Genomic DNA, 26,586 nt, shown 5'->3' on the forward strand with positions numbered 1-26,586 from the left:
TAGGGAAGGCCATTTGCATATCTTATTTGGAGAAGAATTTACTCACAATCTTTGTCCACTTTAAAATTATCTTTTTATTACTGAATTTTAAGAGTGCTTTGTATATTCTGGATACAGGTCCTTTAACAGATATACAATTTGCAAATATCTTCTCCCATCTTGTGGGTCATCCTCTTTTTTTGTTCAAGTTGTTATTTTGTTTAAAATATTTTTCATTTTCGCTTAAAATATGGAAAGAGGTTGTAAAAATTTTGATTTTTACTTACAGTTAGCTTAAGTTATAATTACAAGAATAATAACACTGCCTGTTTACTATGTGCCAGGCACTCTCCCAAGTGCTTGGCATTCATTTTCTCATTCAATGCTATGAGACAGATTCCAGGATTATTATTCTCATTTCACAGATGAAGGAATGAGATTTAGAGGGGTTAAGTATTTTGCCCAAGTCTCACAGCAAGCAAATGATAGAGCTGGGTTTGGAATGTGCATTGCTATATTTCAAAATATAGAAGTAATTTTGTTTCTCATCGAAAAAACCAAGCAAATAAACAGAAATCTCTTTCAGCCAGGGGACAGTAATTGGAATGAGTTCCGGTGCTCGTTCACCTTGGACACTGAGTTGTGAGACATTCCTTCCACACCTTCCACTCCCATAGGTGTGTGGCTTCTGCTGCCACAGACCTGCTTTGCATCACTTCTGGGTGACCCTCGTGGGGTAACTTTGACAACCACTTGGTCCCATTCCCTCTCCCGTTTTCTCTTGGTGTCTCAGTCAAGCCTGATTAATCTGTTCATATTAACTGTCCTGCTGGAAAAGATCCCATGGCTCTTCACTGATGCCTGGAAGCCCAGTTGACTTGGGACTCAAGGCCCTGCAGTCTACCCACTGTGTAGTATTCCTAGCCTGGCTGGTACCGTTTTGCTGTGAAAGCTCTCTAATGGGTCAAACTAATCTGCTTGCTGCTCACAACCTACCCTGCTTCTGTCCATGCTGTTGCCCCTCCTGCATGAATTCCCTATCTCTCTCTGCCTGCAGCAACTATTCCCATTTCTCAGGCACCGTGTCACTCATAGTGTCTTCACTAACCTCTGAAGGCGCTTCCTCGGACTCCTTTGGTGAGTCCCTACCATTTATGTGTTGCTCTTTGACAGCTACATTTTGTCCTAGAGTGTTATTTAAATAAGTATCTCTCTTTTGAGGTGGTATTTTAATCTCTGAAAATTTAATCATCTTAGTTGTCTCCCACTGTGCCAAGCCCAGGGGCTTAAATATGGTAATCCTGGATGAATCCTTTTTCTTAGAATCTGAAACAAATTGTTGGTTTTGTTTTTAAGACCCATGTTGTTGTCAACTCCATTTCCTCGGATCTTGAGCTCGATAGGGGGCCCCTTTCCAAGGCCCTCTTGGAAAAAGCAGGACAAAAGCTCCAGGAGGAATTGAAGACAGCTGGACAAGGGGTGGTTGTTGATGTGGGCACTGTTCTCCAAACCAGCGGCTGCAATCTGCGTTGCCACCATGTGCTTCACGTGGTGGCTCCGAACTGGAATAATAACAAACCGTCTTCACAGAAGGTGGGACCTGGTTTTAAATTCTCCAGAAAATTAGGTAGCTCTTTGAACCCTCAATGTAAAGTAGATTGAACTCTGCCTGTTTCTGTTCTGTACTAACATCACATTCTCAGAGGCATTTCTTTGAGTTATAGCTGACTTCTCCCAAGGACCAGTTAATAATATAAATTTATTGTAGTTCTCAACCATTGCTGGGACTCAGGGAAGAGTTGCTGAAGATAGCACCCTTTATGAGGAAGGCAAGGTGAGGGCATGAAGAATGGAAGAGAACGAAGGATCAGAACAGTAACTGCTTTGCTTCTTTCCATCATTGCTGAATGAGTTTGAATATTTTTGGAGGGTCTCACACATTCTTCCTTCCTTTTCCTCGTTTACTCCTCTATTTCTCTTTCCCCCTTCTCACTGCCCTTAACCTGCCTTTTGTTGAAAGCAAAAAGGAGTAGGTAGAGATCCCATAGTTGCTAAATTCTTGTTCTTTTTGTTTGAACTCTAATTTCTAGGCAAAAATGTATAAGAATGTGCTTTGTCCTTTTCAGATCATGGAAAACATAATCAGAGAATGTTTGGAGATCACTGAGAGTTTGTCCTTAAACTCAATTGCATTTCCAGCAATAGGAACAGGAAATCTGGGGTTTCCTAAAGACGTTTTTGCTGAATTAATCACCTCAGAAGTATTCACATTCAGTAGAAAGAATCAACCCAGAACTTTACAAGAGGTTTGCTTTCTGTTGCACCCAAGTGATCGTGAAAATATTCAGGTATGGTCTTGCTCATTGCAGGTTATTCTGTCAACTGAGCCCTAACATTTTCAAGTGTCTTCTTGGTTTGATAGGTTGTTTCTTTCATGTATTTTCATACAAGAAAGTAAAAGAGTAGTGTGGACTAGTAGTATGGAAAATTTCAAGCAAATGTGTGAATATAGAAAAAATTTGACTTCTTATTAAGAAAAATTTGAAACATATACAAGAATAGACAAAATACTTGACTTCCCTTGTAGCTCAGTTGGTAAAGAATCTGCCTGCAATGCAGGAGACCTGGGTTTGATTCCTGGGTCAGGAAGATCCCCTGGAGAAGGAAGTGGCAGCCCGCTCCAGTATTCTTGCCTGGAGAATCCCATGGACAGAGGAGCCTGGCAGGCTACAGTCTGTGAGGTTGCAAGAGTCAGACACAACTTAGCGATTAAATTACTACTACTAGACAAAGTAGTATAATGAAATCTCTTTATCCATATTCATCTTCATAATTAACAACTTATGGCCATTATGTTTCATCTCTGTCTCCATTTATTTCCTTCCATATTATTTTTGAAGCAGATCCCATGTATACATTTACCCATAATCAATTCAGTATTTGTTTTAAACATTAGGATTCTTTTTAAAAAGTAACCTACTTTTTAAAAAGTAACCTAACTACTATACTATTTCACACCCAGAAGAAATTGGCAATCATTCCTTTATTTCATCAATTATCAAGTCAATGTTCATATTTCAAACTGTTTCATAAATATTTTATTTTGTTTTTATAGCTTGTTTATTTGAATCAGAATTCAGATAAGTCCCCAGTATTGCAATGGAGTTGACATATCCCTTAAACCTCTTTAATCTATAGAATTTCCTTCCATATTAACATAGAAATTTTAATACATAATATAAAAGTACTCTGTGGTCCTACAAATAGGAGAATATCAAAATAATATACAACTGAAGCACTCAGCACATCCCCATAAGAGTAAGATGGTTGGGACCAGAAATACGAGAACCATCTTTGGTCATAGAGAGTTTATCAACCAGCTCACATTTGCTGAACATCAGCTGTGAGTAAGCTGCTGGACTCAGCATTACAGGAGAACAAGAAGCATTTAATAAGAGGCCATTATTCTTGCCCTCCAAGTCCTTAGAGTCCAGGAGAGTAGATGATATTAAATGTTTGAAAAGTTTCATAATAGTGCAAGAAATAACAGATTAAGGCTAGCAATCTAAGAGATGTCCATATATCATTGGACCAACTGAATTTTTAGGTCATACTTAATTTTTTTTTCTCTCGCTACTACCTTTATATACTCTAGAATCAGTCAAATCTAGATTCTAATCAGACAGCTAAACCCCCTGAGCAGTATATGTGGTCCATTTAGTTGGCCCACGTAACTACAATCATTTCTAGTCAATAAATGCTTTTTGAACAATCTCCCTATGACTTGCATTGTACAAAGTGATATGGATTACAGAATGGGTATGTAGCATGTACTCTCCCTCCTACAAATCATAATTACTTGGGGAACTAAGATTTGTACACACAAAATGAACTAGAGAGATGAAATGCTGAGAGTTTTTGAATGAATGACCGGGTTCATTGAAGGAAGTGAGTCCTATGACATGGATCTGAACCCTCGAAACTCACTATTTCTGTGCAACCTCAGCCTTCATTATCTTTCCTAAAGATTCAAATTCTGCAAGTATTTGATAAAGGGGTTAGCCTAGACAGACACCGTTGTTGCCATTGGAAATAGTATTGCTTTTCCATACATGACTGTGACACTTTTTCTCTTAAGACTTGTAAGGAAAGTTAAGCTTTGGTTTTATTTTCCCCCAAATAAGCAAAACTTATTGAAATATTTATAGGTGGAGACTATAACAGTGGTTGCAAGCAGCAGCCTGTGGTCTGAATGGAGCCTCTAGATATGCTTTATTTGGGCTGTTGTGTTTTTTTTTAAAGAATCTGTTGCTGGCATTTAAGAATCAACTATGTCATATTAAGCTCCAGATGTCCACTGTGACCTAAAAATTCAAAATTTCTAGCATATTGGACGTGGATATCAGCCTGAACAATTTGCTGTGGCTGAATGGCAGCTACTCTCTAGTTCTCCAAAGTCAAACCAGTCCACCTTTACACCTGTCCACCTTTACTCTTGTAGCTTACCTGCCTGGTGCTTGTAGTAGTCTTTAAGTCCGAGGCCTTGGCTCTATAGTCACTTTTGTCTGGTCCTCTTCCCATTATTGTATAAGCCTTTTAGTCAAGATGTTACTTGTTCATTCCAACAGAATTTCTGTTGCTTGTAATAAGGAGGAAGAAAGTGATGGTATTGGTGTGTCACTACCAGGCAAAGAAATGGAATTCCAGCCTCTAACTCCCAAGACACTACTCCCCTAGCTATTTCTCTCCTGGTACAAATAAGTTAAAAACTGAAGTGTCTGGATCCTTGTGATTGTCTTTCTCTTAACAGTGTATTTTTAACAACAGCAAATATTTGGTTTTACTGATTATGAAAGTAATACATCTTCATTGTAGAAACTGAACAAAAAATGCATAAATTCTTTTAGTTGTATTTCATTCCAGTCTTCTTTTATATATGTGGACTTTTAAATGTGGGACTATGTATTTTAATATCATCCTTTTTTCATTTAATAGTATAAAATAAGCATTTCCCTGTTCTATTAACTATTCTTTAAAAATAGTTTATAATGGCTGCCAAATACTCCAGCATGAAAGTAAAAGTGTTAGTCGTGTAGTTGTGTCTGACTCTTTGTGACCCCATGAACTGTAGCTCTCCAGGCTCCTCTGTGCATGGAATTTTCCAGGCAAGAATACTGGAATGGGTTGCCATGCCCTTCTCTAGGCGATCTTCCTGACCCAGGGATCAAACCTGTGTGTTTTGCATTGAGAGCAGATTCTTTACCATCTGTGCCACCAGGGAAGTGAATACTCCAGCATATGGGCATACTAAAATTTATTTAACCATTTTCCTGTTGGAGTTTTAAACCTTAATTTTTTCTGAGTTGCAAACAGCATTGTAATCAGTATCCTTATATTTATATCTTTGTTCATATCTTTGATAATTTTCATAGTGTATATTTCTAAAAATAGAGTTTATGAGTTTTTGTAACTTAAAAATCTATAATGAAAATAAATAATACTTGAGAGAATTATTCTCTCATAAATATTTGTGCACATAGGATCAAAATGTCTGAATCAGATTCATTTATCTACTGAGAATTGTGGTGGTTAAAACTGTATTTGTATTTACAGGCATTCTCAGATGAATTTGCCAGAAGAGCTAATGGAAATTTCATCAGTGAAAAAATTTCCAAGGCTGAAAGTACACAAGGTTCAGTAAAGCTTTTAAATAGAGAAATTATTTATAATTGCTAAATAACTATTCCGTGAGAAGTAAAACAGGATGATTTTTATGAAAAAGTCAATTTTTGATAAATAAAATAGTAAATTATATTCCATATACCTGAGCATGCAAGACACTGGTCATGTTTATGTGATCTGGGGTGAAAGAGTAGGCTGGCCAAATATAATTTGTACAATGGGTTTTTAAGTGATGATGAGGCTACTAAGGATGATGTGATAAGTGTTTTCAAAAATAGATACATTTAAAGAAATAAAACCAACCAAATGCTTCTCCTCTGTCAAAGTTACTGTTGTATATTTGAGTTTATCCTGTTTGGAGTTTCTGAAGCTTCTTAAATCTGAACATGTATGTCTTCCGTCAGACCTGGGAATTTTTCATTCATTTCTTCAAATATATTTTTCTGCACTGGTCTCTCTCCTCTCCCTCTGGTGCTTCAGTAACACAAATGATAAGCCTTCTGATAATATTTTTGAAGATCTGTTCTTTTTTAAAAATTTCCATCTTTTTTCTCTCTGTTCTTCAGATTGGATAACATTTGTTAATCTACTTTCAAATTCACTGATTCTTTTCTCTGTCTACTATACTATATATAGCCTATCCAGTGAACTTTTAATTTCAGACATTGTCTTTTAAGTTGTAAAATGTCCTCTTGATTCTTATTTTATAGTTTATATTTCTCTGTAGAGATCCCTATTTTCCCTTCATTCCAGCTTATTTTCATGCATTCAAATGTGTTTACTTTGACCTCAGGGAGTTATAGTAGTTATAGTAGAGGCTATAAAGACTGTCTGATTATTCCAACATCTGAGTCACTTTAAGATTAGCATCTATATTGAAGCATCTTTATACTTGAGAATTGGTCACATTTTCCTGGTTCGTTGGGTGACAAGCAATTTTGGATTACAGAATGGGTATTTTATTTTTTAAAAATATTTATTTATTTGGCTGCACTGAGTCTTAGTTGTGGCATGTGGGATCTAGTTTCCTGACTAGGGATTGAACCCCAGGCCCTCTGCATTGGGAGCTTGGAGGCTTATCCACTGGACCTCCAGGGAAGTTCACAAAGAATGGGCATTTTAAACATTATGTTGTACGACTAGGGTCCTGTTAAAATCCTCTGGAAAATAGTCATTGCTTTCTTTGTTCGAGCAGGCAGCCAGTCAACTAGCTTCATTCTACAAGTTCTGCCTCATCTTATGTTTGGGCAGTGGTTAAGATCAATTCCATTCCTAAGACCTTTGCTGCGCAGCTTGGGTCTACCCATGTGCAGTCATACACAGAACAGGGGGTCACCCTCTCCAGCTCACTGCCCCAGCATTCCCCTTACATTCTGTCTTGCAGAAGGCTATTTTCTAGGTCTTCTGGCCAGAAGGACAAGGTTCTGTCAGAGTTGAAGCTGCGAGTTCTGTTGCCTCATAATTTTGCATGATCAGGGTTGCCCTTGGGCAAAGCAGAGGGGATAGGGAGAGGACCTAACAAACAAAAAGCCAAGGATTTCTCATATACCACATAGACACTTTTCAGACCACAAGTCCCTTTTTTTTTTTTTTTCTGATTCTTTTAGACAGGAATAAAACTCTCTCAGTTTTAGCTCCCTGTGGTGTCACTGTGGAGTTCCACATCCAGGACACCTTGATATAGGGTCTAGATTTAGAAAGAAAAAGTACGGGAAAAAATGAGACTTCTCTGCTATTCTCTTGAGCTCACGGGGACCCATTTTCTCAGTCCTCTGGCCACAAGACAGAGATTCTCTGAGAGTTTTGCTGCCTGTCTTCATTGTGTAGTTCTGTAATGAGGGCCATGCTTGGCTCAAGGCTGGGAGAGAAAAGAGGAAAAATTACCAAACAAAATGCGAAGCAGTATAGGCTGCTTCTTCAACTTTTGACTCCCTTCCCCAATTTGCCTGCTGTTGTGAACGTCTCAGTTCTCCAAATATGGCTTTTTGTATTTGTCCCATGTTTTTACTTGTAATCAGTGGAAAAGAAAGGCTCAAGTTGACTAATTCACCTTGGTCAGCAACTGAAGTCCACGTTCGATATATATTTTATAATCCTTTGCCAGAAACAGACCATCAGAGGCTCAGAGGCAGGGCCAAGTTAAATGCCAGAGATCACATAGAGGGGCAGAGAGAGAAAAAGTTTGAGTGGGGCACAGGTGATGACCACGAAACTTAAGTCATTCTCGCTATTGCTGACTTGTTACTGACTCCATTTTATTTTTTCCTTGTCAGATTTCTATGGGACTATTTCTAAACCTGATTTAGGAGTGTATGAAATGAAGATTGGGCCCATCATTTTCCAGGTAGCCTCTGGAGATATCAGCAAAGAAGAGGCAGATGTGATTGTAAATTCAACATCAAAGTCATTTAATCTCAAAGCAGGTACTTGACTTACAGAATTTTGACTAGTAACAGTAGAGTCCATGAAGTAGGGTTCCTATAGCCAAACTGGTTTCTACAACTTTGTCTTATTAATACTAGTTAATAATTTTTTAATTGTCTTGACTTGTTTTCTCATAATTGGTAACAGTTCTTTTATGAATTTTTCTTCTTTGTTATCAGAAATACCCTAGTTATAGGATTCCTTCGATGATGGGAAAGGCGTTTAGACTGTGAGGCAACCATTCTGATGTGTGTAAACATCTTGATTTTCTCATGTAGGGGTCTCCAAAGCAATTTTAGAAAGTGCTGGGAGTAATGTGGAAATGGAATGTTCTCGCCAAGGTAAGGCACAATGCTTTTTTTGATTCTAAGTTTTAAGTGGAAGACTGAATATGGGAGGCTGTGGAGGATGAGGAAAGTCTTGGGTTTGGGGAGACAACATATTGATCTGGAAATCATACCTTTTACTGAAGAATTCCTGTTGCAGTGAATTAGAAATGAAAAGTAATCTCTTGGTTAATAAGAGAAGTGAGATTCATCAGAGCTAGTATTTCAGGAGTTTCTTATTCACAGAGAATACTTTATTTTCCAATTCAGACATTTTCCTTTTTAAACAGAGAGTGGGTTCAGCCTCTAATTTTATGTCTTTTTGTCTCATGTTTCCCAGCTCAACAGGGCCACGGTGATTATATAATTACTGAAGGTGGGTTTTTGAAGTGCAAGAATATCATTCACGTCATTGGTGGAAATGATGTCAAGAGATCGGTCACCTGTGTTTTGAAAGAGTGTGAAAAACGCCATTACTCGTCTGTTTGCCTCCCGGCCATCGGGACAGGTTTGTGGCCTCCGGCTGTCAAGGCTGAACCCCGAGGCGACCACTTTCCCTTGGATTTGGTGCTGATGGTTAATGGACTTACTACTGAGTCAGCGTCAGTCAGTTTCTTCAACTCAGGGCAGCCCATGAGGGAAGGAGCAAAGCCTGAGGGTAGTTTAAGTAAAAGGGAAAAATGAAGAAAACTGAAGAGAGTATTGGCATAGTAGACATTTGCTTTCTAATATGGAAGGGGAGGGAGAGAAAAAGAAAGTCAGTTTCTCATTATCTTTATCAGCTCTCTTCTCTTTTTCACTCCCTACACCTGTCCCATTATTTAGTCTTCAACTTCCCCTCTACCCCTCTTCACTGAAACACCAGTGCATGGACCTCTGATTCCCTCAGACAGCATGGCCACCCCCGTTCTCTTGCCTCCTCAACAAGCGGCTGGTCATGGGGCGTCTCAACCTCTCAGTCAATAGAACCCTGTAGATTCCAGTGAGTCAGAAAATCTAGGCCTTCCTCCTTTCAACCTGCCTGCCTCTTTGGAGTTTCTTGTTTCCCTCAAACTGTATAATGATTGTATGAGTCTTCTTTTATAAGGATGGTGTTTTGGGCTTATCATTTGTAAGGTGAGGCTTTTGAGCTGTTTCCCCAGGAATCTGAGTCATGTGCATGAATCAGGCACTCCTGTTTGGTCTCCCTTATGGGAGCTGCTCAGGCTTGAAGTGGCTGGAGCTGACTGATCCCAGAGAGAGAAGGCACAGCACTGGGTTAAACATTCCATTGCTCAGGAATCCCAAGTTTGAGTGTCTCATACTGGCATTTTAGGCCCTCCAAAAGCTTAGTTTAATAAACCTAACCATCCTTGTTACTTTCTCGGCCTTCTTCTTATCCTCTATCCCATATTTTGATTTCTCTTATATTTTTCATTCCTCTTAATTTTCCCACATAGGATGTTGTCTCTTTGGTTCTGTATGTCTGAAAGTATGATTTATATACCCTTTATTCTTCCATTCTCTTTGTAGTATCATTCAGTCCTAGCAGATTAGACAATGTATTATCTATTTGTCTCTCTCCCTCTCTGTCATTTTTTATGGACACCCACTAATGACTCTCTAGTCTCTACCCTCCATCTGCTTTTTCCTCTGAGCTCCAGTCTTGTGTTTCTGTCTTAACTTTAATTGTGCCGAGAAAGCAGGCAGCCTCAGGGTGGCACCGACCTTCCCAAGGGAGTCCCAGAGTGGAGTCAGAGAAGAAATAAGGAAATGAGGCAGTTTTAGTTTTGTATAAATATTTCTGGGTTACTGCAAACGTGCTCTTTTTTCCACTAACCTGGTTGCATTGCTGATCTGCACAAATAAATGAAGGTTAGCAATTTCTTGCTCGTCTTTTTTCCCTGTCGCTATCCCTAGCTGAGCAGGCCCTTAGACTAACAGATGGAGGAGTTTTCTTCCCTAGTGGTGTTTATGAGTTGAGACTGTAATCAAGAGAGTTGCTGGCAGTAAAGGAAGCCCTCTCCCTGTTCCTCACAGGCACCTGCTTGAGGGGAGAGAACGGGCACTCAGTGTTACCTGCAGGCATCTCAAACTGAAAGCAAACTCTAAACTCCAGTTCATTGTCTTCTCCCCACACCTGCCCTTCCTCTTATAACCACAAGCTTGTTAAAAATATCACTTTCTATCTAGAATCTTTGATTCTATACTCTTTACCACTCCTGTGTGCATTAGCTTACTAATTAGTTTGAAGACTAAGAAAAAGGTTCAGTTCAGAAGGGGCACCTGACCTCTTATGAGACACAGACATGTCAGCAAACCACCACAGTGCAGTGTGACCTGTGAAACACACACGCAGGATGTGGGTGGCAAAGGACAGGGAACAAAGGGGCAAGTGTAAAGCCAGTTGGTCACTTGGTCCTGCTGACTTTAATTCCTGAATATCTCCCCAACCCCAACACCCAGTTCTTCATTCTGGCCTCTTCTCTTTGTTCAGCTCTTGTCTTTTGCCTGAACCTTTATTATAGACTCCTCTTTAGAACTGGGCTCCCTGCTCCAGTGCTTCCTCTCATTCACTCATTCCTTGTTTAACTTTCTCAAAACCAGATCTGTTCCCCTGAACACATCACGTTCAACGTATCACACGCCTTACATAGTTCTATCTGGCATAGCCTTTCCCTCAGTTTCCCATACTTTACCTGTTGAACATCTATTCATCTCCACATGTCACATCCTCTGTGTCCCAAGTGCTTAGATTGTTGAGAGTGGATGAATGTATCTGAACACTATCATTTAGATTCTTCCAAGTATCATGGAATAACTACAGATTTGCAATGAGAGTTTCTCTCTTTTTCTGATCATGTAATCAAAAAATCCTGCACAAACCCTCTAGGTTTGTTTTATATGGGAATTGTCTACATTACTACAGTTGTCTCCATAGCTGGGTCAGAGAGGGTTGCTCTCTTTTCTGCAATAATAGTGGGCACAATGAACAGGGATAATCTAAGTGGGCCTTTCATCTATCACACCAAGCTGCCCAGGGGGCTTTCACATTGCCTGCCTCCCTCCCTCAATATGACAGCTGCTATTCATATGGAACTGCTTCCCTGACTTTTCATGAGTCTTTTCAAGGAACTTGCTTACTCTTATTTAGGCAGTAGGCTTGGGAGATCAAAATATGACGTGTGCTTACTATAGGAAAAGACCTTGCTCAGGTGGCAACCTTGAACCCTGCAACTCAGCTAAAATTGTACTGACTGTAGGAGGCAAAACCTCTGGAGGCTCATGGATAATTTGTGTGCAAAGAATTATAGATTATAACACATAGCTTATGGATTTAGGTGTCTTACAGAATTAGCTCATTTTAAATCAGGTACCCAAAGACATCTGAGAGAATAAGAATATATCCATAAAGTCAAGAAATGACTCAAAAAAAGTAATCATTGTTCTCTTTAAGTAGCAGTATATGTCAACATACATTATCATCTTTTACTTTTTCTGGGTCTTTTAAGGACACTAGAGAGCCAAGAGAGGTTAACTATGCTCTGTAACAGAGGGACACAGTGAGCTGGGATCAGCTGAATAGAGAAAATAAGAACATCAGACACTAAGTTATGTTTCATGGTTCATTGTTGGGCTCTTCCTGACATCCTGGAACAAAAAGTCCCCATTGCATCTAGGACTTCAGGAGTGTTTGCTGATGCTTTGTTAGTAAAGTCCATGATGATGAGAGTTGAAGAGTGGGAATTTATTCTGAGAATTGGAATCCCTAATTTATTCTTCACTCTTTTCCAGTTGGGCCTTTTTCCCCCTAATTATTTTTATTATTTGCCTTTCCAGGTAATGCCAAACAAGACCCAGATAAGGTTGCAGCAGCCATAATTGATGCCATTGAAGAATTTATTCAGAAAAGATTAGTCCAGTCTGTGAAAAAAGTTAAAGTTGTTATCTTTCAGCCTCAAGTACTGGATGTATTTTATGACAACATGAAAAAAAGAGAAGAAACTCAGGCTTCTTTCCAACAGTCTGTGATGTCTAAAATTGCATGTGAGTTGTTCATTTTTATGAAATGCATGTTCCTAATACTGATGTCACATGAGAAACAGCTATCCTTCTTTAGTAGTTTATTAGCTTTCTTCAGTTTTATGGAGATATAGTTGACATACATCTCTGTATAAGTTTAAGATATACAACATAATAGTTTGACTTATATTATTGTGAAAAGATTACCATGATTAGTTTAGTTAGCATCCATCATCTCACATAGATACAATAAAAAGAGAAAACAAAGAAGAAAAGAAGAATTTTTTTTCTTGTGACAAGAACTCTTGGAATTTACTTTCTTAACAGCTTTCATATACAGCATATAGTAGTGTTAACTACAGTCATTAAAGAAGGTTTTTGGACCCAATTCCAATGTATGTGTGGAAGCTTTCCTGTATTCACAAGCAATTCTCAGACCCCAGCAGGTTGTCTGAGGATTCAACTTGGCTTTGACATCATCTACTCAGAGATGGAATCAGATTCCACAGGCAAAGGGTTCTCAGTGTAACAAGATGGCCCTCCACTTTCAATGCCAGTCACAAGCCAAATACTGTATGTATGAGAAAAATATTTGGTCATTCAGATGACCAAATATACTTTTTCTGATAAATCACAAATCATAGTCATCATTCTGTATATTACATCCCTGGTACTTATTTACCTTGTAATTGGAAGTTTGTCTCTTTTGACTGCCTTTCTCCAGTTTCCTTCAACCCTTGGCCTCCAGCCTCCTAGTGACCACAAATCTGATCTCTTTTTCTATGAGTTTTTTTTTTTTTTCAAATTCCTCATTATCAGTTTGTCTCTCTGTCTGATTTGAAATTAGCTAATCTTTAATGAACTATCACAACAAGAAATTAAGAAAACAATCTCATTTATAATTGCATCAAAAAGAATAAAATCCCAGAAATAAATTTAACCAAGAAGGTGAAAAACCTGTACTGTGAAAACTATAAAATATTGATGAAAGAAACTGAAGAAGATACAAATAAATGGACATATAGTTTATACTCATGGATTGGAAGAATTAATATTGTTAAAATAGCCATACTGCTTAAAACAGACTGCAAATTAAGTGCAATCCTTATCAAAATTCCAGTGGCACTTTTCATAGAAGGTAGAATAAACAGTTTTAAAATCTGTATGGAGCCACAAAAGACCCCAAATAGCCAAAGCAATCTTGAGGAAGAAGAACAAAACTAGAACATTATACTTTTTGATTTCAAACTATATTACAAAGATACAATAATCAAAACAGTTTGGTACTGATAAAAATAGACACATAGATTAATAGAGAACAACAGTATAGAGAGCCCAGAAATAAACCTATGCACATATATTTCATTAATTTATAACATTGGAGCCAAGAAAATGCAATGGGGAAAGGATAGTCTCATCAATAAACAGTGTTGGGTGCTTGCTTCAGAAGCCTATAAACTGGACAGCCACATGCAAAAGAATGAAACTGGACCACTATCTTACACTGGACACAAAAATTAATTCAAAACAGATTAAAGACTTGAACATAAGATTTGAAACTATAAAACTCCTAAAAGAAAACATATAGGTAGGCTCCTTGACATTGGTCTTAGTAATGATTTTTTTTAGATATGACACTAAAAGTACAAATAGCAAAAGCAAAAATGAGTAAGTGTAACTACATCAAACTAAAAAGCTTTTGCACAGTGAAGGAATTAATCAACAAAATGAAAAGGCAACCCACTGAATGGGAAAGAAAATGTTTGCAAATTGTATATCTGGTAAGGTGTTACATCCAAAATATATAAAGAACTCATACAACTCAATAGAAAACAAAAAGCAAACAACCTGATTTTAAGATAGTGTGTCTAAATAGACATTTTTCAAAAAAAAGATATACAAATGGCCAATAGGTTTATGGAAAAGTGCTCAACATTATTAATCATCAGGGAAATATAAATCAAAATCATAATGAGTGATCACCTCACATGATGAACAGCTACTGGCAAAAGACAAGGGATTTTCTTGGTGGTCCAGTGAAATTAAGTCTGCTCTTCCACTGCATGGGGCACAGGTTTCATCACTGGCTGGAGAACTAAGATCCCACATACTATGTGTCATGGCAAAAAAGAAAAAAAGGATTAAAGATTCAAATATTAAGACCTGCCCATAAAACTTCTAGAAAAAAACATAGGGGAAAACAAATGATAAAAAAAAAAGCACAAGAAATAACAGTTGTTGGTGAGGATGTGGAGAAAAAGGAAAACTTGTGCTCTTTTGGTAGGAATGTAAATAGGTACAGCCACTGTGGAAAACAGTATGGATTTTCCTCAAAAGATTTAAAATAGAAATACCATATGATCTAGCAATTCCATTTCAGGGTATTTATCTGAAGGAAATGAAATCACTTTCTTGAATCCATGTTCATTGCACCATTGTTTTCAATAGCCACAACATGGAACCATTGAAAGCTGAATTATAAAGAAGATGTTATATATTTCATTAAATATACATGTAATGAAATATTACTCATCCTGTCCCTATTTGAAAGGAGGATACATCCTGTCCCTATTTGAAAGCTAGGCTTTTCCCACCTTCAAAGTAGCTTTTAAAACACCAGTACTCTCAAGAGGGAGGGGAGATGTAGATATATGTACATATATATATATAATGTGATATTATATATATAATGAAATAGTACTCACCATAAACAAGAAGGAAATCCTGCCACTTGCAACAACATGGTTGGACCTTGAGGACATTATGATAAGTGAAATAAGATGGAGAAAGACAAATACTCAATGATAGCCCTTATATGTGGAATCTTTAAAAAAAAAATACTGAACTCATAGAAGACAGACTGGTGATTGCCAGAGGTAGGGTGGGTGGTCATGGTGGGCAGAGGGGAATGAGAGGTGGGTGAAATGGGTAAAACCAGTCAAAAGAGTAAAAACATCTAGTTATAAGATAAGCAAGTCCTGGGAATGTAATGTACAGCATGGTGACAAAGAAAGAAAAAGAGAGAGAGGGAGAGAGAAGGAAAGGAAGGAAGGAAGAGAGAAAGAAATAGCTAATCTTCTATTCTTTTCTTTTTTAGCATTTTTGGGCTTCTCAAGTAAATCTCCCAAAAAACGGACTCTGGTTTTAGAAAAGAAAACAGAATTAGCAGTTTTTCAGGCGTGTGGTAGAAATGTAAAAAGTGTAGAAGACGCTCTCTCGTGGATACAGGACCTCATTCAAAATGAACAGTGTCCCTACAGCAGTGAAGATGAATGTATCAAACACTTTGATGTAAATGAATATGAAGAATTGAATGAGCTTCAGAAGAAGCTAAATATTTCCATTTCCTTGAACTGTGACAGACCTTTGATTGAGGTTTCTGGATTTACCAAAGATGTGATACAAGCTAGAAATGCAATTGAGGACATGATCAAGAGAGTTAGATTGTCCAAAGAACAGGAATCTTTGGCAGATCGTACCAGTGATTTTGTAGAATGGCAATATGAGGACTATAATAATAAATTTCATAGCTTTGACAAAATAACCAACATGCAATTGGAGGATGCAAAGAAACAAAAGAGAAAGACAATTGATGTCAAAATCAAGAATCAGAGCTACACAGTGGACTTGAAGACATATACTGCTACAGATGCAAAAGGAAACAGCTTATCTGTTCAGCGCCATACAAAATCTGAAGGTGAATCAAACTTTCATGCTTGCTGTCCATTACTTTAGGCCTGTGTTGTGTATTGTATATACATAAAAATGTTGTTCAAGTAGATAAAATCCAAGTTAAACCTTATGGAAGAAAATAGAAAACTTGGTCTCTATTTTGGGTTGAATGAGCTTACACTTTGGCCAGGAAAATATAGCGTGGGTGCACCCAACAGCTGATCATTATTATCTTCATGGTAGCAGTAGTCAAATGTTGCATTTGTTTTTATCTCTGCAGTTTATAAGCTTCCTGGAGTCAGTTTTGCTGGGGTGGGGGGAGGTGGTGGTGGTGGTAATGGCTGCTTCAGTCAGGAAAGGGAATGCCATGGGCTGTAAAGTAGCCTAAGGCTTTCTAGAACAAAAGGAAAACAGAGAGTGGGCACTTGGAGTCTGTGGCTAATGACTGAGTGGATGGGGAGCCTGTAGGGTCTCCCAGAAGTCACTTCCTCCTCTGCCTGAGGATAAGAATCTTTGACACAAACATCAGGAAGCAGCCTTCAAGGTTCCCGAGAAGGGAAAGCTTGTCTTGTGTAGACAGCTATTCCTGCCTTTGAACCACAAAAATCCCTCACTGAAAACTACTAAATGGTTTTCCGTACATTGGGAGATCAATGTGAACGAATTCCTCAGACTCTGAGCAACCCTGGGGAAATGACAAGTACAGTAGTCTGTTTAGCAGAAGTGCAGACAGAGCTGCCACCCCCAGCCTGCCACATAGCTAAACCTCCCACCTACTCAACTCTTAAGGATGCTGTGAGGAATAATGAAAGAATGGATTAGGAGGATCTGGTAGTGGTGGTGAGTTCTGGCAAAAAGCCATGCGTTTGTAAGCAAAACATTAATGACTACTGAAAACATTGTAGGAAAATCATTTATATTGTACAATTATTAATTATGACTTATTAGAGGCTGAGCAGAATATGTGGCTGAGTTATACTACACCAAGAGTTCTCAAATCTGAGCATGATCAAACCTGTAGATGCAGGTTCTACCCTCGGAGATTTTGATTCAGTAATCAGTGAGAGCTTTTTTTTTTGTCTTTGTTGTTGTTATTTTTGGCTGCGCTGGGTCTTCATTGAGGTGAGGGGGCTGTTTGTTACAATTCGTGGGCTTAGTTGCTCTGCAGCATGTGGGCTCTTAGTTCCCTGACCAGGGATTGAACCCTTATCCCCTGCATTAGAAGACAAAGTCTTATTCACTGGACCACCCAGGAAGTCTCTGTGAGGGTTTTTTTTTTTTTTAAACAAACATTATAGTTGGTTCTGATTTGGGTTATCTGTGGTTCACATTTTGGAAATGTTCTTCTAGAAAGATAAGAGCCTTCTTGTACACTTCAAATTAGGAGATTGTAAAACAAGAGCACAAATGATAGTCAGGTTTTCAAAGCATACCAGGAATATGGACTATGTAGATGAGGCTTCTCAGGTGCGAGGGAGTTTTCAAATGCCTGTTTTGCAGTTGAGCTGCCCCCATACTGGAGTGATATGAATCAACAGAAAGTCTGTGTGGTTGAGCTACAGCCTGATCATCCAGAATACAAAACTGTGGCAAGCAAGTTTCATGAGACCTGTGCACAGTTCACCATAGAGAAGGTAAGCCTTCTGCTGACATGGAGATTCTTCATGGTAGAAAAAGGGCTGTCATGGTCCTGGATAAATACATTTTCATTAACATCACATATTTTTACCCAAAATTAATGTAGTTTATGGTAATTAGGTTTTAAATTCTACATCCTACTCCTGTCACTATGATTACTGAGTCATTGAGATTCTTGTGTTAGTTATTACAGTATCACATTAGATTGTAATACAATATTATAACACTAAAGATACATATTTACTTTGTGAAGCAAGCTAATAAAAATGCCTAAATATGGCTCCTGAGTTGGAGTTGATAACTAGCAAGCAAGACAAAGAGACACAGGGAGGCTCCTGAGATCAGGACTGTATGCTTCTGCACTACCATTCACAGATCAACAGTGCCCTCTTCCTTGATAATCCAGTGGTCCTTTCCTTTTTCAATTCCTTTATTTTGGCATCTTCTGCTTTTAAATAGTAGTTTAAAAAAGTTTAAAAAAGTAGTTTAAAAAAAGTTTGCTTTTTGAAATTATTTTCTCCTTGGATTTTTAGGGCAATATTATTTTTATGCTTTCTTCTCCTTCTTTAACTAATTTTCCTTTCATTATCTCTGGTATCTGTTTCTCCTCTAAACCCCTAATCCAAGGTTACCCACAGATTTATATGTTGGTCTTCTGTCTGCTGGAGAAGGGAATGGCAACCCACTTCAGTATTCTTGCCTGGGAAATTCCATGGACAGAGGAGCCTGGCGGGTACAGTCCTTGGGGTTGCAAGAGTCACAACACGACTGAGCAGCTAAACCACCACCACCATTCTGTCTCTGCACTTTACCAAGGATTGTTTTTACTCTTCTCACCTGCAGCTATTATTTCAGTGTTGATAGTTCTCAGATTAGCATCACTAATCTAGATCTTTGACTCAAGTCCTGGAACATACTCCCAGTGGCCTAAACAATATCTCCGCCTCAATATCTGTCTGATAACTCAATTTCCCTGAGCTTATCTCATCATTTCCCCTTTCTTCCCACTTTCTGTCCTTGATTCCATCTCTTTCTGAGGAAAGCTAGAGATCTGAGTACCTCCTTTTCATCCATAATAACAAGTCTTTCAATAAGGACTGTATTTTCTGTCTCTGCAAATTTTCTCTTATTCTCTTTTTGCATTGCTACCACTCTGTTATTCATGTATTTAAGTGATAATAATAACTCAAAACAGATTTGAAGTGTCCTACAAAGCTGTACTTCAGATAACATAAATGAAGAAAATGGACAGAAAAAGAGGATAGGGAAATTAGTTTCCTAATACTGTTAGTACCGTTAGTTTACAAAAATATATAACATGTATTTTATGAGGTCCTAGATAGTTACTAGAAGAGGCCCTCAAATTTGTCCTTGTGCTTCCTAGTAGACAATGCATAGAAGTAAACACTCAACTTTAAGTTTTATAATGTCTATAAATCAAAGAGCAAAGCATTTGATTAGGAGACTTAGTTCTTCACAATACTGAGACTGACTCCTGAGAGAGTTCTCCTGTGAGTAAGTACTAGAGAATATCTTCAAAGTCATCCTCACAATGAATTCAATACCAAATTTTATGCCAGTGTATTTTTTTTTTTAGTGTCTCAATATAGGAAGGAGAGGAATAGGTGAGAGAGATTAAGAGGTACAAACTTCCAGTTGCACAATAGTGGAGTCACAGGTATGAAATGTACAGTGTGAAGAATATAGTAATTAGTCACATCCTTGTATGATGACTGATTGTAGCTGCACTTATTATGGTGATCATTTTGAAACACATGGAAGTATTGAATCACTATGTTATATAATAGGAACTAGCATGGTGTTATAGGTCAATTATACTGCAAAGATAAACAGACTCATCATAGAGAAAGAGATAAGATTTGTGGTTGCCAGAGGCAGGGGGTACCAGGAGAGGGAATGGGTTGAAAGGTAGGCAAAAGGTATAACTTGTGGTTATAAGATAAAGGAGTCCTGGGGATGTCATGTACAACATGATAAATATAATTAACACTGCTTTCACACACTATCTCATGTGTGATAGTTGGGAGAGTGGATCCTAGAGTTCTCATCACAAGGAAAAAAATTGTTTCTTATTTCATAAATTTTATATCTGTATGAAATGATGGATGTTCACTGGACTTGTGGTGATTGTTTCATGATATATTTAAGTCAACTATGTTGTACACCTTAAACTTATACAGTACTATATGTATGAAAACTGCTGCTGCTGCTGCTAAGTCACTTCAGTCGTGTCTGACTCTGTGCAACCCCACAGACAGCAGCCCACCAGGCTCCCCCGTCCCTGGGATTCTCCAGGCAAGAACACTGGAGTGGGTTGCCATTTTCTTCTCCAATGCATGAAAGTGAAAAGTGAAAGTGAAGTCACTCAGTTGTGTCCGACTCTTAGCGACCCCATGGACTGCAGCCTATCAGGCTTCTCCGTCCATGGGATTTTCCAGGCAAGAGTACTGGAGTGGGTTTGCCATTGCCTTCTCCCATATGAAAACTATATCTCGATAAAACTGGAAGAAAAAATAAGCTTGCCAAGTAGATAGATAGATCTCTCTATATAAACCTGTTGAGCAGAACAATTCTGTGTGGTACCAAGAAAATGTCATTCAAGTACACAGCTCAGTGATGATCTGGTTCTGGGAGAAATTTCATTCAAAATACCAATTATAGTCCTCTGGGGGTTGGGCTCTAGCACACTGTGATGAGATGCCAATTCTAGATTGAGCAGGATCACCCAGTTGACCGGAAATGTTTGCAGTTGGCCCTGAAGGCTTACCATATGTTGATAGAGCGTCACTAGAGAAATGACTTAACTCTTTTCTAGTAGAACCCTTTTTTTCAAATGAAATCTTTTTTAAAAATATATTATTTATTTTTGACTGTGCTGGGTCTTCATTGCTGCGTGCAGGTTTTCTCTAATTGCGACGAGCGGGGGCAACTCTCTAGTTGCAGTGCGCTGGCTTGTTGCAGTGTCTTTTCTTGTTGAGGAGCACAGGCTGTAGGCGCCCGGGCTTCAGTAGTTGTGGTGTATGGGCTCATAGTTGCAGCTCATGGTCTCTGGAGTTCTGGCTCAGTACTGTGGCACATGGGTTTTGTTGCCCCATGTATGTGGGATCTTCCTGGACCAGGGATCAAACCCATGTCCCCTGCACTGGCAGGCGGATTCTTAAATTATTGGACCACCAGGGAAACCCTCAAATAAAATCTTATGTGAAATCTCGGTCTATGACACCAGTAAAAGCAAAGCTTTAGATTGTACTTAAAAGCACCTCTGTGAAGTTATCTGTAGTACAAAAACACTAACATGAAAAATGGGTGGTCTGTCATCCTCCACGACTGTCATGTCTTGTGACTAAGATTTTATAACACTCATGAACTTCCACCTAGATTCAACAATTTTGTAACATTTGCTTTCTTCCCCCTTGCTCTCTGTTTTTCCTGAAACAACTGAAAGGTTGCAGATATCATGACACTCCTAAATATTTTAGCACGTCCTGTAAGAATAAAGGCATCCTCCCAAATAGCACAAATATCATTATCCCATGTAAGAAAGTTAGCATTTTTATTTAATAATATTCAATAGAGAGTCAATATTCAAGTTTCCCCAGTTGGTCAAAACAGCTTTCTTATAATGTTCCCTCAACTCCTGCCTCCATCTGGATTCACACATTGCACTTGGTCATTATATTAATATCTCCTTCATCTCTTCTGATCTAGAATAGTACTCCTGCATTTTTAAACATTATTTTTCATGATACTGAAACTTTAGAAGAGTTTAAGCTAGTTGTGTTGTAGAATATTCCACATTCTGACTCTATCTTGCCTAGATTCTTTAAGAATCCAAGCAGTTTTCTTATAGATTCTAATTTGTCTGATTCCTCATGGAATCATTTAAGTTATTCCTCTGTCCTCTTTATTTCTGGTAAACTTAAAGAGTTAGGTTGAAAGTCTTGGGTAAATTCAGATAAGTTTTTGCAAGAAAATTTTTTGCAGGTAATGTATCAGTCTTCTTTTTATTTTTATTGAACTATGAGCATAATTTTAAATAATTATCTTTCAATTAAAAAGAAATAAATTTTAAAAGAATGGTTTCAAAACTATATGGATAAAATTTTAAGGCTTTAAAAAATGAGTAAAATAGGGCTTCCTTGGTGGCTCAGTGGTAATGAATCTACCTGCCAATCCAGGAGACATGAGTTTGATCCCCGATCTGGGAAGATCCTATATGCTATAGAGTGGCTAAGCCCTTGCGCCACAACTACTGAGCCTGCATCCCTAGAGCCTGTGCTCCGCGACAAGAGAAGCCACCACAATGAGAAGCCTCACCCCCAACCAGAGAGTAGTCCCCATTCGCCACAACTAGAGAAAAGCCGTTACAGTGACAAAGACCCGGGACCATAAATAAATAAAATTATTTCTTAAATAAGTAAAATGAGTAAAATTTAAAGTAAATAGAAATGGAAGTAGACAGTTTGAAGATTAAAAACTTAGTTGTAGGCAAAAGGAAAAATAAAATTTAAGATTATAAATTGGATCAACAAAATACATGATAATGCTGAGACCTGGAACTAGTGGCAAACTATCTTAAATAAGAAAACCAAAACTGAAAAAATAAAACAGATAAAGGCACATAATAATAGTGTCAGACTTGAGAGTTCTTTGAACTAGAAGATTCTGACCACATAGACCCTTCACCTTGTGCCTAGTCATAAGGGTCCAAGCCCCCTTGGCCCACCCCTCACTCTTTCCCAAGTCAACCTTATGAAACTGTCATTAGGGGAATGTAGAAATTGATCTGAAATCCAAGGCTCAAGGAGTTTCCACCATGATCCTGGAGGCCAAAGAGTATGGTCAAAGCATGGCCACTTTGGTCTATAACCAGATCCCCTCCCATTCCACTCTTCCAACTGGACCAGAGATTAATTTTCATTAATTAATTTCCTTCTTGCCTAGACACTCTAGTTCTTCTCCTCCTATTAGAACATGGCTAGATAAACCAGTATCCCAGAACTGGGGAGGAGTGCAGCAAAGTGACAAAGTGAGATAGATGGCAACAGGAGCAGTTAGAAGCTGGAGAGGCTTTGGTCAGCCAAGTTCATATATTGAGGACTTATGATCCTAAACATTGTCTGCCCTCATATGGTGCATAAAAGATGTTGAAAATTAAATTAATATTCTTACCTAGGCCTATTTCTCTGAAACTCTAGACCTAAAAAGATTTCTGAATGCAGAATATGTCATCTGGCATTGAATTTGCTGTTTACTGTAATCTGTACTTAAGAAAAATAGTGGTCATGTTTCATCTCCTGTATCTTGCCAAGGGCTCTTAGCACTGACAGGAAATTTTTCTTTATTGACTTGCAGATTGAGAGGATTCAGAATCCAGAGCTCTGGAAACACTATCAGACAAAGAAAAACAACATGGATGCCAAGAATGGCCAGATGACCAATGAGAAGCTGCTGTTCCATGGGACAGATGCTGCCTCAGTGGCACTTGTCAATGGAAAAGGCTTTAACCGCAGTTATGCTGGAAAGAATGGTAAGGAAGCACGTAATCTGGCTGCTTCGAAGGAGGTGTCAGCCATGAGAGTCCCAGCTGGCTGGGGACAGCGTGGATGGCATTGTGTTCTCTCATGGTTGGGGGCTATGTGACAGCCAGAGTTTTAGGTTAGACTCAGTATATTTCATCCCAAAGGGACTGACTGGCCCTCCAGGGTGGAGGAATGATTTTTAAAAGTTAAAAACACACACAAAACTTTTTAAAAGAGGCTTTAGAGAGAACCAAACATTATTTTTAACATTATTTGACATATTGAATCAGTGTGTCAAATTATAGACTAATTGGAGATCCTTAAGGATGGTTTGTTTTTCTCGTCACAGCTACAGCATATGGAAAGGGAACCTATTTTGCTGTCAATGCCAGTTACTCCGCCAGTGATGTGTACTCCAGACCAGGCATAAACGGGAAGAAGCATATGTACTATGTGCGAGTACTCACTGGATTCTACACACTTGGAAACGGATCATTAATTGTGCCTCCTCCAAAGGACCACCAAAATCCTACTGACTTATATGACACTGTCACAGACTGTCTGCAAAACCCAAATTTATTTGTGGTATTTTATGACTACCAGGCTTACCCAGAGTACCTCATTACTTTTAGACAGTAACATTTTGGTAACCTTTGCAGAAGATATTATATATCTATACATATCTGTAAAGCAAGTAGTTGTGTTTTTTTCTTTTTCTCTCTTAACAGCTTTTTCTAAGATCAAAGGACCTTTGTCACTGAAATCAGACTTTCTCCAGCCTCTCTTTCATAACTGGAATAAACCTATATTGAGAGCAATAAATTTGAGAATTTAAATCTGATAACTGTTAGCACTGTATGTCTTTAATCATGGACATCAAATCTGTAGAAGTACAGGTGTGTCATTTCCTTCCAGGAAGGAGAGAATAGCATTAATCTTAAAGGCAGGGGGCATGGTGACGCAGTTTCAGCTGCCACTGACAGACATGTCAGGCCCCATACTGCTGTGGGGAGCACAGTATTATACCCCATACATGGTGTCATGTCAGGACCCCAAACTACTGTGCTCCCCACAGTATTACTAAGTGGGTGGGGCTGCTGTTTTCCCTGGGTGCAGGAATGGTGTCTAATTTTTTTTATCCCTGGGCTGAGGTCTGTGCCTAATGTACAATGGATGCTCTACAAGTATTTTATAAACTAAGAATGAAGAAGTCCCAGTCAGACTCCTGACCAACAGGAACCATCTCTTCAACAGCCTTGACTTATTGTCACTTTGCTGCAAACTGAAGAGATTCCATCACAGGGAACTGTATTCCTCTCAAACCAGCTGTGACACATGGCACTGCTCTGGTCAGGGCTCTGGGATTGCAGTGTTGCCGTGCCCTGCACAGTCCAGGGGCTGGGGTCTAGCTTGGGGACTAGGGGAATCATGTCCCATGGAGTTGTGCAGTGTAGCAGCCCTGTTTCCAACTGGTCCTTTTTCATGATGAACCCAAATCTGCCTTCTTGTAACTTCTATTCGTGGTCTTAGTTCTGCCCAGCAGAAAAAAAAGGAGGGTAATGCCTGCTGTGTCTTCAGTGTAAAACCCTTATATTAAGATTAAATGCACCTAAGTGTATTAAATAGCTTATTTTCCTTGGCAGCCTAACTTTTGATGATTTTAAACCCTTAGGCATAAAGAAACCAAAGGAATTAAGCAGTCATATTACTAATTTGCTAACTCCCTATCTATTGGATAGTAATGAAAGTTTCTTTTATAACTTCCCTAAGTAAATTTCAGATTCAAACATTATTTATTTAGTGCCTATATTGTACCATGTAGTGTAATACATGCTTTCACACAGTGTTTATTTTATCCCCCCAAACACTTTTGTAAGAATTATACCCCATTTTAAAGTTGAAGAAACTGATGCTTAGAGCATGAGAAGCTTCCTTGCCTGAGGTACCCTGCATAACAGCCCTGAGAGCCAGTGACTGAATCTGGGTCTCTGTGTCATCAAGCCCCTTGATCTTCTTACTGTAGAACATGGCCTCTAGATTAGTTACTGACTCAGGAACATCTCAGACAATGTGTGTATTATCCTCATATTTCCATGGCCTTGTCCTTTCTGGCTTTGGTTTTCACTGTAGAGGCTCTTCATTTTGAAGTTCTGAAGCCCAAGAGGCCAGAGCTATGCCCATGGGGAGCCAGGACAGACGGTGAACCTGGAAGGTAGGGGTCACCAGGAGGATACAGGCACTCTTTCTTGGCCTCAGGGAGCAACACCTGCACTTCAAGTGGAGGAGGTTGAGGGGCCATAGTGGCCACTTCATTAAACACAGACGTCTTGAAATTTTTCTTGCTGTTGCTGTTTTTTAAGTTGATTGGCAAAGACTCCTTATTGCTTAGGAGTGACTTCTTAGACACTGGCATCTGAACTTGGGCTTGACAGTGAATATAAGAAATAAAATGGAGAGATCTGCTCTTTTACTTGTTCTTCACTTTGGTTTGGTTTGGTTAACTTAGGCAAGGCTGAATATCAGGGTATACTGCACCAAGTATGACAGAGATGCAGTCCATAAATGTTACAGTTACCCTCAATCTAAGGAATACATTATACAACAAAGGGAACATGGCCAATATTTTATAATAACTATATATGGAGTATAACCTTTGAAAACTGAACCACTATCTTGTATGTATGTAACATATAATATTGTATATCAGCTATACTTTAATAAAATTTTTTACAATAAATATTATTTCTTTCTTTTTGAATAAAATACTTGGAAGATGTTATTTGGTGATTAAACATCTTTATCCTTAAAGGCAAATACAGGAGAGCCTGATGATAAACACAGGTCACTGCTGATAAAAAGACCACAATTAAACATGACAGCATCAAGAGATCCTCAGAGTATTAATAACATTTAACTGAAAGTTACAGGAAGGGCATAGTACAGCTTTAGCTCAGCAAATCTGAAGGGCAGATTTGCCCTTCAGTATTTAGCAGTAGCTAAATATAATATATATTTATATAATAAATAGTGTAATAAATAATGTATATATATTATATGTAAATATATAATAGCTGCTGCTATTTAGTAAGGAGAGCTAATATTTTAGTAAGGAGTTCAGTCAGTTCAGTTCAGTTCAGTCACTCAGTCGTGTCTGACTCTTTGTGACCCCATGAATTGCAGCACGCCAGGCCTCCCTGTCCATGACCAACTCCTGGAGTTTACTCAAACTCATGCCCATCAAGTCGGTGACGCCATCCAGCCATCTCATCCTCTGTCATCCCCTTCTCCTCCAGCCCCCAATCCCTCCCAGCATCAGGGTC

General features: G+C 38.6%; 1 protein-coding gene across 1 annotated transcript in view; it reads left to right on the plus strand.

Moving 5' to 3' along the window:
* The window catches only part of PARP14 (poly(ADP-ribose) polymerase family member 14), a 44,467-nt gene extending 20,357 nt beyond the window's left edge, over nt 1-24,110 (plus strand). The window contains exons 7-17 of the mRNA XM_065942247.1: nt 1,336-1,572; nt 2,106-2,327; nt 5,593-5,671; nt 7,935-8,084; nt 8,364-8,426; nt 8,752-8,919; nt 12,231-12,437; nt 15,511-16,110; nt 17,586-17,719; nt 23,100-23,274; nt 23,616-24,110. Of these exons, the coding sequence (XP_065798319.1) occupies nt 1,336-1,572; nt 2,106-2,327; nt 5,593-5,671; nt 7,935-8,084; nt 8,364-8,426; nt 8,752-8,919; nt 12,231-12,437; nt 15,511-16,110; nt 17,586-17,719; nt 23,100-23,274; nt 23,616-23,905 (2,325 nt within the window). The 3' untranslated portion in view covers nt 23,906-24,110. The remainder of the gene's footprint in view (nt 1-1,335; nt 1,573-2,105; nt 2,328-5,592; nt 5,672-7,934; nt 8,085-8,363; nt 8,427-8,751; nt 8,920-12,230; nt 12,438-15,510; nt 16,111-17,585; nt 17,720-23,099; nt 23,275-23,615) is intronic.
* The last annotated feature ends 2,476 nt before the right edge of the window (nt 24,111-26,586 follow it).

The sequence above is a fragment of the Muntiacus reevesi genome, chromosome 8 (genome assembly GCF_963930625.1).
Source record: "Muntiacus reevesi chromosome 8, mMunRee1.1, whole genome shotgun sequence".
NCBI lineage: Eukaryota > Metazoa > Chordata > Mammalia > Artiodactyla > Cervidae > Muntiacus > Muntiacus reevesi.